At 41.7% G+C, this 11,258-nt stretch overlaps 5 protein-coding genes across 6 annotated transcripts; 4 read left to right on the top strand and 1 right to left on the bottom strand.

The window, feature by feature from the left end:
- The first annotated feature begins 32 nt into the window (after nt 1-32).
- LOC134184315 (protein phosphatase 1 regulatory subunit 7-like) lies at nt 33-4,294 on the top strand. 2 transcript variants are annotated; one of them, XM_062651976.1, is made up of 18 exons: nt 33-132; nt 200-289; nt 362-433; nt 1,931-1,989; nt 2,051-2,103; nt 2,171-2,313; nt 2,601-2,687; nt 2,743-2,814; nt 3,001-3,056; nt 3,121-3,169; nt 3,230-3,304; nt 3,362-3,407; nt 3,476-3,515; nt 3,577-3,704; nt 3,768-3,849; nt 3,916-3,986; nt 4,054-4,099; nt 4,167-4,294. In XM_062651976.1, exons 1-18 carry the CDS (start codon nt 61-63, stop codon nt 4,225-4,227), a joined length of 1,302 nt encoding a protein of 433 aa, XP_062507960.1. In that variant the 5' UTR covers nt 33-60; the 3' UTR covers nt 4,228-4,294. The 2 variants fall into 2 exon arrangements, with proteins under 2 accessions (XP_062507960.1, XP_062507959.1); XM_062651975.1 differs by having other exon boundaries at nt 3,230-3,407.
- On the bottom strand, nt 4,209-6,025 carry LOC134184313 (src kinase-associated phosphoprotein 2-like). The gene is made up of 2 exons (XM_062651974.1): nt 5,903-6,025; nt 4,209-5,841 (listed from the first exon to the last, which is right to left on the bottom strand). The coding sequence occupies exons 1-2, from the start codon at nt 5,952-5,954 to the stop codon at nt 4,313-4,315; spliced, it is 1,581 nt and encodes a 526-aa protein (XP_062507958.1). The 5' UTR covers nt 5,955-6,025; the 3' UTR covers nt 4,209-4,312.
- A 134-nt stretch (nt 6,026-6,159) lies between these two features.
- LOC134184632 (solute carrier family 15 member 3-like) lies at nt 6,160-6,722 on the top strand. The gene has a single exon (XM_062652371.1). The coding sequence runs from the start codon at nt 6,189-6,191 to the stop codon at nt 6,693-6,695; it is 507 nt and encodes a 168-aa protein (XP_062508355.1). The 5' UTR covers nt 6,160-6,188; the 3' UTR covers nt 6,696-6,722.
- A 270-nt stretch (nt 6,723-6,992) lies between these two features.
- LOC134184631 (solute carrier family 15 member 4-like) lies at nt 6,993-8,099 on the top strand. Its single transcript, XM_062652370.1, has one exon. The coding sequence runs from the start codon at nt 6,995-6,997 to the stop codon at nt 7,883-7,885; it is 891 nt and encodes a 296-aa protein (XP_062508354.1). The 5' UTR covers nt 6,993-6,994; the 3' UTR covers nt 7,886-8,099.
- A 519-nt stretch (nt 8,100-8,618) lies between these two features.
- LOC134184545 (solute carrier family 15 member 4-like) lies at nt 8,619-10,694 on the top strand. Its single transcript, XM_062652267.1, has 2 exons — nt 8,619-8,661; nt 8,722-10,694. Exon 2 carries the CDS (start codon nt 8,734-8,736, stop codon nt 10,438-10,440), a length of 1,707 nt encoding a protein of 568 aa, XP_062508251.1. The 5' UTR covers nt 8,619-8,661; nt 8,722-8,733; the 3' UTR covers nt 10,441-10,694.
- The last annotated feature ends 564 nt before the right edge of the window (nt 10,695-11,258 follow it).

Here is an 11,258-nt window from a genome sequence, read left to right as displayed (position 1 = left end):
CCGGGGCTGCAAGGTCATCCGGGGCTGCAATCCACACTTCTACGTAGTTCATTGCCGGAAATGTCGAAATCTACGAAAAGAGATCTGAAAACAAGTAGGTTTTTGGAGGGAGAAATAGATCCTGACAAAGTGGTAATATCTGTGTTAATTTTTTTAACATGCGAGACGAAGTTGCAATTTTAAAAATTTCGTCTGACAGTTTGCAGAGTCGCTTGAGAGAAGCCATTCTCATATCTACGACATTGATTTACATGGTAGAAACATCAGAAGAATATCAAACTTAGAACAGGCATTATACTAAAGTTTTGAAGTATCTACATCTAGCTGATGTGGTTAATTGTTAAATTTTGGAATTTTGTAGTTTGTTCACGTGAAGACTCTCGATCTCTCTTGCAACAGCATAACCAAAATAGAAGGCTTGGACTGTTGCACCGTGCGTCTTGCTGATTTTGATTGTACATGTTGGTATAAATATAATTAATTAATTAATTTAGGTTTTACTTACAACATAGTGTCTCTTTAGTGTCTGTCTGTCTATTTATTTGCTTGTCTGTCTATTTGTCTGTCTGCTCTGCTTCCATGTCTTCATAAGTTTGTGTGCTTGCCAAATTAGCTTAGTGCCTATATATGTTTAGATTGTGATGACTTAACTGGCTTGTCTTTTATTTAATGGTCTAGACATCTATGTATAGTTGTACTTGAAGAAATAATATATGATTCTTATATATATATATATATATATATATATATATATATACATGCCGGTACATGAAGAAAATGATTGGACTCAGCATTCTTCCTTTTTCCCTGGTGAAGTGCAATGCCGGCAACATCTTGCAAGTCTTTTACCACCTACTAGTTCTGTCTCGTCCTCTGTTTCTTCTACACAACATTCCTTGCAGAAGGCTCTGGATGATGCTTTGAGATCCAGCATTAAAGTCAGCTTTGTTAGTCTGCGAGAACAGGCACGTTTTAGTGCTGTCGCATATCCTCATGCGGGGGCTTGGTTGAGGGCAATCCCCAACTCAAGTCTAGGCCTGGCCATGTCTCCGCGTGAATTTGTGACTTCTTTGCGTTTGCGTTTGGGAATTCCGGTTTTTCCAGCACCCCCACACTCAGTCCGTTGTGTGTGCGGTCATGAATTGGACATTGTTGGTGACCATGCTCTTGGCTGTGGTCCTCTTCGGATTAAGCGACATGATGCCTTATGTGACGTCATCTTCCACTGGTTGCTCTTAGACAACTTCAATGTACGTCGAGAACAACGCTGTTCCTCTCATTCTATGACAAGACCAGGTGACGTTTTCCATCCCGACTTTTCCCTAGGCAAGGCTGCTTATTTCGACATTTCCGTGAGGAATTTGTTCACTCCCTCTCACCTTATTAATGCTGCCATAAAAGCTGGTGCTGCTGCTGAGGCTGGGGAAGTGGACAAAGATGAACGCCATCTTGCTAACGTTTCAAGTTATGGCTGTTTGTTTTACCCTCTTGTGGTGGAATCATACGGAGTGTGGGCTGCACATAGTCTGGAGGTGTTGAGATCAATTGTCAAGAAGTCTCTTCTATCATCTGGCTTGTCTCTGGGCCAAGCTTCCAGGCAATTTCACGAACAGTTATCTGTTCGTTTATGGCAGTATAATTCAAGACTGATTAGTGACTATCTACCTAATTATTATGACTTGGACTCTTTGTGCTTCCGTCCTTAGGGCGGATATGTGTTATCTGTGTTATCTGTATTATATACAAATATAGCGGTCTCAGTCTGTCTAATGAATTCCTGTTTGTCTATGTGTTTGTCCTAATTAATTCTTTCTTCTAGATGGATTTGTGTTAATATTTCTGTTTGCCTTATGGCTGCTCCCATGCACAGTTTTAAATATTTTGTATACTGGCACTATATCAATGATATTGAGGTTTGCCATGCAACTAGGATGTTAGAGAATTAAAACTCTACTCTAACAATATTCACAGAATTGAAAACCTGGACAAGTACAGTGTTGTGATGCAGTCTGTGGTCTGACTGGGTTAACATATGGTTTGTCTTGCACAGACTGAAACAACTTTGCCAACTAAAATTGCAGCACAACAAAATTAAGACGATTGGCAAGCCAGATACATTTTTGTTTATCTCTCTGTTGTGCTATCTAATACTTATTTTTATTATTATTAGAATCAGGACTGCAATGTCTACAAAAGCTCAAACTTCTTCGTTTGGACTACAATTGTCTCACCAGACTAAATCATGGGGAACTTGCAGGATGTTCAAATTTAACTCACCTTGACCTCAGCAATAATTTTTTAGAGGCAGTAGAGGTGTGTGTGATTGTGTGTGTGTGTGTGTGTGTGAGAGAGAGAGAGAGAGAGAGAGAGAGAGAGAGAGGGAGGGGGAGGGGGAGGGAGAGAGGGAGGGGGAGGGAGAGAGGGGGAGGGAGAGAGGGAGGTAGGTAGGTAGGTAGGTAGGTAGGTAGGGAGGGAGGGAGGGAGGGAGGGAGGGAGGGAGGGAGGGAGGGAGGGAGGGAGGGAGGGAGGGAGGGAGGGAGAGAGGGAGGGAGGGAGGGAGCTAGGGAGGGAGAGAGGTTTCAAGTGCTTGTGTTCTGTAGGGTCTAGGATCACTGATTCATTTGGAAGAGCTTCGCCTATCAAACAACAAACTGATCATTTTGCCACCTTTGAAGCATTGTACAAAGGTTTGGCTGCAGAGCTTGTATTACAACTGATATGAATAATTGCCGTGCTATTCAGCTTGAAGACCTTGACTTGTCTGAGAATCCTCTTTCTGTAATGCCACAACTGAATTTCCTACAGTCACTGAAGGTTGAAACATGTTTTCGTATTTGTTTTTATTATTGTGTTTATATTGTAGTTTTATCTTCTAACCACCTCTTTATTGATATAACTATAATTAATAGCGTCATCTAAATTCGTTGTGTTTCTTCTGCCCAAAACATTGAAACAGAAATGGCAATTATTGCTGGTAAACAGTGAGTATTTCTGTTCCAGAGGTTAAGAGTTGAACGAACAGGAATCACTAGTTTGAAACCATTTGGTCATCTCAAGTTAGACACAACTGTTGGCAGGCCAAGGGTAAATCATACATAACTGATATTATGTGGTCTACAGAAAACTGCAAGAACTGCACACAGCACATAATAGTATCTCAAAGTTTGAGGTGTGTTGGCAACATTTTCTATCATATACTCAATGACTGTATGATGGAATGTTATTACAGGAAATCTCTGCCCAGTTTCCTTCTTTAGAAATCTTGGATGTCAGACACAACCAGCTTGAATCATGGGACTGCATAGTATTGTATTGCAATGAAGCCACCACAATCCATTGCTTTGAATGTTCTATCTTGCAGTGTGAATTGAATTCGCTTAGACACTTGGTGGAATTGAATATAGCAGGTCTGTCTAATATTCGAACCCTCAAATAGATTCTGAAGGTGATATAAATATTAATCAAATGCAAACAGGGAATAGTTTTACCTTAACTGAATGTGAAGACCAGACAAGGTAAAGAGCTGGTTGAAACTTATTTAGGTGAAACAATAGTAACATAATACACTTCATGCAGTTACCACTACAAAGTAGCACAAATATGTCAGACCATTGAAATGGTAGATGACGTGCAAGTGCTGAAAGGCAAGTGTTTGTCTGAAGAACATAAACGACCAATTATGAGACCAACGTCTGCAGCTAGAGGTGTCAGCTCCACTTCATTCATGATTTCCATATCTGATTTCGTCCTAACCTAGCTCTCTCTAGCTCTGAATACACATAAAGTGAAAGAACAGCTTGTTAGTATGGAAAAAGAACTGCAGTCAATACAAACAGCATTAGAAAACAGGTTTAGTGGTGGCAACCAAATGTCATTAGTTGTTCATCATTGGTAAAATTTGAAAAATTCCTACAGGTTGACTGCTATCACTTCAGTATGGGACTCGCTGTCTCACCCATCAGTTTCACTCGGATCAGCACAAACAGGTAGTAGTTACTTCTCAGATATGAAATGACACCATATACTTGTATAATGTCCTGTTGTTGTTACCAGATCGACAAGTAACTGGAAATGAAAGGTCAAGCAGTCGGTCAAGCAGGTCTGTCGACAATCATGAACATTGTATAGTTTATCACTGTTCTATTTCCTGTATGACTACTGTGCAGTCGAAGTCGAATCCTCAAAGCACGAGAATTTGCAGAAGAGCATTTCAATAACGTTACTTAGCCTTGTAATAGCAGTGTACTCATAGGTTAGATAAAACTCTAATGAAATGATAAACTATGAAAACAACTAAACAGGCACTGTCAATCTAGTGAACTGCCTCAAATGCAAAGTCCAGATATGCTGATGGAATGAGACCCGACTTTCCCTTGAAGTCATCATCTTCTGATTGCAAAGTCACTAACCACCAGTCTGCATTAACCTTCTCCACAATAAGTACTAAGTTACCTCGCCTAACTGACACTTCATTAGCTTCAGCACCACAACAGTCCCACAATGCAACATAGACATCACTGTAGTTGAACCACTTATCATTGTAGTAGACTCGCTGAGTGTCCACAGGTGGGTCAGGCCTGGAAGACAATGGCACCGGTCCTGTCACAGCTGGCTCTACAAGCAAGGGTGGAGGTTGTGGTTTTCTCTTTGTCATAGGTGTTCCCACAGAATCTGAATCTTCAGAGGTATTTGATGGAGTGATGGTAAAAACAGGAGCAGTGTCATCATAAAATTCATCATTATCTGTTGGAATTGGCTCCACGGCTGCTGTTGCTGAAGGAGTTCCGACATCATTATCGTGGTACTGTTGAAGCATTGAGCAACGTTTGCCCATACCTGTACCCTTCTGACATGCTGCCGACATTGCTGCAACCCACTCATCTCTTGTGTCTTGTGCTGGAGCTCGAAAGAAGTATGTTTTTAGTCGAGATTTTTCTGTTACACTAGTGGGTGATAGTTTGAACAAAAAGTTCTTCTTCTCCTTGATTTCTGTGACATCAGCACTGACAGCATAATCTACCAACAAGAGTTGATTGTTTTGAGCTTTGTCCTTTTGTGAATTGAAGAAGAAGAGGCAGATATCATCAAGAACACAATACCGCTTTTGCCACTTGTTGTGTCGATAGCCTCCCAGCTTCTCCAAGAACCCTGCTTTGGCTGATGTCTTCAAGCTGGAAGCCTTAAACTTCTTGAATTTAGTTCCACTGAATTGAGCATAATGACTATCAAGTGAATTAGTGCCCAATGAACTTGATGAAGCAGTAGACCTTGGTCTACCAGGACTTCTAGGTGGATAGCCTTCATCATCTGTACTGTCTATGCATTCTTTCATTCCCTGGCTACTACCTGCAGGATCGACATCAGCATAAAACTCTTCCTGTTCAATGGGCTCTCCAGACTCGTTTTCACCGCCGACAACTGTGTAAAACTCATCTTGAATGACGCCAGTTTCATTACCAGGCTCCATATCAGTATAGAACTCTTCCTGCTTTGCATTACTTCCGTTTTGTTCGCCAGTTTGCATGTCTGTGTACGTTTCTTCCGTCACCAGAACGCCATTGTCATTATGATTAGACCTCACGTCTCTAGAGAGGTCACGTTCTTCCACACTAAACTGTCCACTACCTCGAGGTGGCAATGTCGGTACTTGTTTTGGATTGCTGTCACTGCCACCATTTTGCGCCATAGGCTTGGGCCCCGGGCGAGGCGGCGATGCAATCCCGAGAGACTTGAGCTTGCCGACCAGCCGACCGAGCTCCAGTGCAAACGTTTTTCGAGCTTGCTCATTTTCCGCAGTCAGTTGTTCCTGCGACAATGATGTTGCTAGAAACAAGTGAAGACCTACAATAGAACACGACGTGACGCGACCTCACGAGCACAAAATTGCAAGTGGCTGCTTTACCCTCTAGTACACTGCTGAAACTTGAAACAACATGTTTCAGTTCGTCCTTCATACCTATCTTCAAAAGTTACCACTGCCCAGCAGCAGAACCACTCGAGAGGGACCAAGTAATGAGTACCCTACGCAGTCGTGGTCACTTATCATACCAGACGGGCGTGTCTAAGCCACTTATCATACCAGATAGGCGTGTCTACTTCCTAGTCCTAGTAATTCCAAGTATACTTACACTTGCAAGTGTTTAGCGGTTTACACGTGACTTTCGTTGGGGTGGAGCTATTGAAAACAAATGGACGGTGATCCTCTCGTCCAGTCGGGCGTTTCTTCATTCTCCGAACGCTCGTCTCGTTCAGATGTATCAAAACGACGTTTTGGTCCTTGCGTGTCTCCTGGTGTGCTCGCAGTGATAATGCTGCTGCTTGTTCAAATGTTGGAGCGTGTGGCATACTATACGATCACCAACAACATCGAGCCCTACATTCATACCTATCTCCATACATTTGAGTTAGGCCAAGAGAGCGCATTGTTGTCAACTGTAATTGTGGGGACAACGTGGATACTATCTCCTCTGTATGGCTGGCTCAGTGATTCTCGATTCGGTCACTACCCTGTTCTTGTCGGATGCTTGGCAGCATACTTACTTGGAGCAGGATTGATCTTGTCATCAGCTATTGCCTTTGCATTTTCCAACATGGCGCTTGCCCGAGGTCTCTACTATCCAGGTTGTGTGTGTTTGCTCTTGTGGGTTCGCCTGGAATTCGTGCCACTGCTGTGCCTTTCATACTGGAACAACTGACAGCAGGAACAGAACAGCGAAACAAATACCTGGGAGCATTTGTCAGTTGGTCATATTTCTTTGTCAACTTGGGTGTCGAGATCGCTGTTATGTTGGGTGGTTACTTGCAATCACTCAATGGGCTGGGCTCACATATACATCATAGGTTCAGTGGATATCTCTGGCGTTATCTGCTAGGTGTGGGATCACTGCTGATTGCTATGTGTATTCTCTGGTTTTGGAAAACAGATTCAAGCAATACAAACCATGTCAGGTAGACCGACCCAGCATACGTGCAATCTTCAGTACTATGGCGCGTGATGTGTGTCACACCTCAACAGCAACATTTCAACATTGACCTTTTGAGGCAGTATGAAAGAGAGCCTGGAAATGAGGATGAACGAAGAAGAAAGAAGCAAGAGGAGGACACGAAACGACTAGCTAACCTAGTCCCATTCATGGCTGCAGTGATTGTGTATTTTATGATTGACTCACAAACTGAGAGTAGTTTTGTGAGTCAAGGTCTTAAAATGGACTATAGTGATTTATTCAACGAGACGATTCTTCCAGAAGACTGGACGTATAGCTTTGATCCATTAGGAGTCATCGTAACTGTCCCTGTCATGTTGTTCATCATCAAGCCATTATATGAACACATTGCAGGAAGGACAATGACGGTGTTACCTAGAATACGATGGGGGATGATTATGGCTGCACTGGCATGTGGCCTTGCCAGTCTTGTTGAGTCAATTAGACTTAGTTGTTGTGGATTTAAGAAAACAATTAGACATTTTAATGGAAATACATTTCATTATTGCCATTCAGGACTTCCAATATACACACAGGTGCCTCAATATCTAATCATCGGAATGTCAGAAGTTTTAGCAACTGTTGGATTCATGGAATTTGTTCTGTCAACTTCACCACGAGAATTCCGTTGTACAACATTTGGAGTTCTTCAAATGATGCAAGGTATAGCAAGATACTTTGGAGCATTCTTGTTATATATTATTGAGAAAAGTCGTCCAACTTGGTATTATGTCAGACAAAAAAGTCCTTTGAGATGCAGTAATGGTCATGATCATGAGTCATCTCCATACTACTATTATGTTATTCTCACATGGATGATGATACTTAATGTCATATTTTACATGATCGCAGAATTCAGGTATAAAAAGTATACCAGAATGGCTCCACTGGAAATCACATAGTCTAGCTGTTTCAGGTCAACAGACACGTACAAAAGAACAGTGTAAAGCACTGTAGTTTTTATTAGACTATTAATTAAAGGGAAACGCTGCTGGGATTTTTCATCTGCAATGTATACACAGGGGAGTGTACATGCATATGATTGCTCTGTATATTCACCCAAGACAAAAATGTATAGACACTGCCGCGCTAAAGGAAACCCTGTATTGGCTTACAACTAGATAATGCATATGTCTTCAATAAGCAATGCAAGAGGTATACTTTCTTCAGATTTCATAAACAACTGCCAAAACCTAGACTCTGGCCCTGGCAGTCCCTCGTACTCCGCTCATGTCATTCATCAGATGTCACGTAGAGATCCCAGTAATGACGGAGTGATGGAGGAGTGGGTCAGAGTCTAACTAAATTTCCATTTCATATCTTGTAACAGAAAACACTGCATTTTCCTGATGCTGAAATCGTGTTGCTTTTACCGAAAGCTATACATTAATTAACATAATGTGTGAAAACATGCTAGGGTGTCGTGTCCCCTACAAATTAAAGTGTCCCACCGGACACAATTTGTCGGCAGTACGTGACAACTACCGTCCCTAGCCCTAACCCTAACCCTAACCCTAATTCTAATTCTAACCCTAACCCTAACCTTCACGCAGGTAAGATGTTCTTCCCAGCCACAGTGAGTGTATCGGAATTGGCGCGTTTCAATGGGCATGCGCATTGTCATTGTTATAAAGCGGATAGTCCTTGTAGCGGACGAAATTTGTTGTATATACTACCGGTATGTTACGTATACTACGTTACGTATACTACGTTAAGTATGCACTGTAATTACCTCTAGACGAGCGCACCGATGCCTGATCGTCCAGCCGTCGATGAAAAAAATGAAATTTTATTGCTCCAACCAACCGGTGCTAACTCCCTAGCAAGACTTCAGTCGTGCTGCGTACCATCATCAGGTGTTAGGACAATGCTGAGACTGATGTTCGTTCAGGCCTTGCAGTCTGTGGCTTTCTACGTTATTGTTGCCACCATTGGAGAGTACGTGGAGTGTTTCTTCGATTCTGCTCCATCTGGTTCATGGAGTCTAGTCTGGATCAACATCTTGTTGGCCTTCAGCCATGCTCTGTCTCCAGTCTATGGTTGGATTACTGACACCAAATACAGTCATTTTCCGGTGTTAGTTGGCTGCTTCATTATGAACGTGCTTGGAGTTGCTCTCATATTCGCTTCAGCATACATACAGGACGGTACTAGTGATCAAATAGCTATTGGAAGAGGCTTGTACTATAGTGGGCTTTTGGTTAGTGTCTTATTGGCTGTTCCTGGGATTCAAGCCACACTCATACCTTTCATGCTGGAGCAACTGACTGGTGGAGCAGACCAGAAGAACCGACACCTTAGAGCCTTTGTTAGCTGGTCGTACTTTGCTGTAAATGTTGGTGCAGCAATAGCATTTGGCGTAGGTGGATATCTACAATCACTACGTTCTCCAAACGGCAACACAAATTTCGGTGGTTTTGCATGGAAATACTTACTGGGACTTTGTGCTGTATCATTAGCATTCATAATCTTTGTGTTTGGAAAGAACCAGTATAGATGGTTTCATCCTCGACAATTATCTCGACCCAGTCTTATAGCTGTATGTCATACTGCGTGGTGTAGGAAGCCTGAAAGGGAGCATTATGACACAGACATTTTGAGACAACATCAACAGGAACCATCTACACAAACAGAGGCAGAGGAGCGAGAGCAGAATGATCACATTCGACAACTGGGAGAGTTAGTTCCTCTCATGACCACCATGGTACTCTATTTCACCATTTATTCACAGACTTTAAGCACGTTTGTTGAGCAAGGTCATCATTTGGATTATGAAAGTCTTAATAAGGCTCCTATACCACCTTGGGATTGGCCTTTAATATTTGATCCAATTTCAATTATTATAACAGTTCCTCTTATGCAATGGGTGTTGAAACCACTATTTGAAAGAATTACTGGAAGAATTATTTACATTTTGCCCAGTATTCGGTGGGGCATGGTGCTTGCTGCAGCTTCTTGTGTTTGTGCAAGTCTAGTTGACTCTGCAAGGTTACACTATTGTAACTATAAACATATATGCACTACTATTAACAACTCCCCTTTGTGCCAGTGCTTTTCTCAAATGTCTGCCAGTTGGCAAGTTCCACAGTATATTATTATGGGTGTGTCAGAAGTATTAGCTGTTGTTGGCTTTATGGAAATTGTGCTGTCAAGGTCACCAAGGGAATTTCGGTGTACAACCTTTGGATTCTTTAGAATGATTGAAGGAATGGGAAAGCTTGTTGGTGCTCTCACACTGATCATTGTTCAGTCGACTAAGCCATCATGGTATTACAAGGCAAAGCACCTAAATTCAGATTTCAATCCTGACTCTTGCTATCTCCAAGAGAGCCGGTCACTTGTGTATTACTATTTTGTTATCCTGGCCTTTGCCATTATCTTCAACACAATTTTCTACATGGCTATAGAACATAACTACCGCAAGTACACAAGATATGCACCTCTTCAAAAGAAATAGAATACATCAAATGCAAAGTCTGCCGTTCATCTGTTTCTAAAGGCAACTCTACAACATTTGAATTTACAAGACTTGCTGTGTTCTTAATAGCTACTAGGATTATTACTAGAGTCGTTGTTCAAATTGCTTTAATTTTGATTAGATTACTGGTTCTCCTATGACGCTGGTTTGTTTTATCTGTTGGATATATACATATAGTATTTTATAGATATAACATATAGGTATAGTATGTTAGGATGAGTTATATTACAGATGTCCACATTACTGTTTCTCTACACTAGACTGTTTGCTAGGTGCATGAAATTGAAAAGTTATATTTTGTGCCTGATTGCTATGTCTGTCTAAAATGTAATAAATAATTAAATGGAAGGTTAGCGCATCTTATTTCCAAAAGTGTAAGTCCTTGCATGTCATTCATACCTTGAAAAAATTCAGAGTCTGAAAACTTCGTTGCTTACGGCTACTGTGAGGTTGCCAAGTGGCACTCCACATAGTCCAGAAGATTTACAATACATATACTTACTACTTTCTAAACACGCGGCAGGATGCTCGAACAACTACTTCATCTATAAAGATAAAATTTTAACGCTTCTCAGTACAAGTACTGACATCCTTACAAGGCCCTACAACAGACTTGGTAACATCAGGCTGAGGTGTCACTGTGTGACCGATCATGGGGTGCCGCTGACACCACTTGAATGTGGGTGTGCGTTACCATTCAATATTTAGCTAACGAGAAGTTGAGACATTTGTACTGCCCCTTCAGCTGCTTGGCCGGTACCGTTCTTCCCTCTCGGTGATTTACATGACTCTTCACG

The sequence above is a fragment of the Corticium candelabrum genome, chromosome 9 (assembly GCF_963422355.1).
Source record: "Corticium candelabrum chromosome 9, ooCorCand1.1, whole genome shotgun sequence".
NCBI lineage: Eukaryota > Metazoa > Porifera > Homoscleromorpha > Homosclerophorida > Plakinidae > Corticium > Corticium candelabrum.
The sequence above is the reverse complement of the archived record's forward strand: the minus strand, read 5'-3'. Positions and strand labels throughout refer to the sequence as shown.

Excerpts from the sequence above, each read along its gene's own strand:
- LOC134184315 (XM_062651975.1), top strand. The coding sequence starts at position 61 with ATGTCGAAATCTACGAAAAGAGATCTGAAAACAAGTAGGTTTTTGGAG. Across the intron at positions 3,170-3,229 it reads ATAGTATCTCAAAGTTTGAG|GAAATCTCTGCCCAGTTTCC; the intron begins GTGTGTTGGCAA and ends ATGTTATTACAG. Across the intron at positions 3,987-4,053 it reads ACTCGGATCAGCACAAACAG|ATCGACAAGTAACTGGAAAT; the intron begins GTAGTAGTTACT and ends TGTTGTTACCAG.
- LOC134184313 (XM_062651974.1), bottom strand. The coding sequence starts at position 5,954 with ATGAAGGACGAACTGAAACATGTTGTTTCAAGTTTCAGCAGTGTACTA. Across the intron at positions 5,842-5,902 it reads TTTCAGCAGTGTACTAGAGG|GTCTTCACTTGTTTCTAGCA; the intron begins GTAAAGCAGCCA and ends GTTCTATTGTAG.
- LOC134184632 (XM_062652371.1), top strand. The coding sequence starts at position 6,189 with ATGGACGGTGATCCTCTCGTCCAGTCGGGCGTTTCTTCATTCTCCGAA.
- LOC134184631 (XM_062652370.1), top strand. The coding sequence starts at position 6,995 with ATGTGTGTCACACCTCAACAGCAACATTTCAACATTGACCTTTTGAGG.
- LOC134184545 (XM_062652267.1), top strand. The coding sequence starts at position 8,734 with ATGCCTGATCGTCCAGCCGTCGATGAAAAAAATGAAATTTTATTGCTC.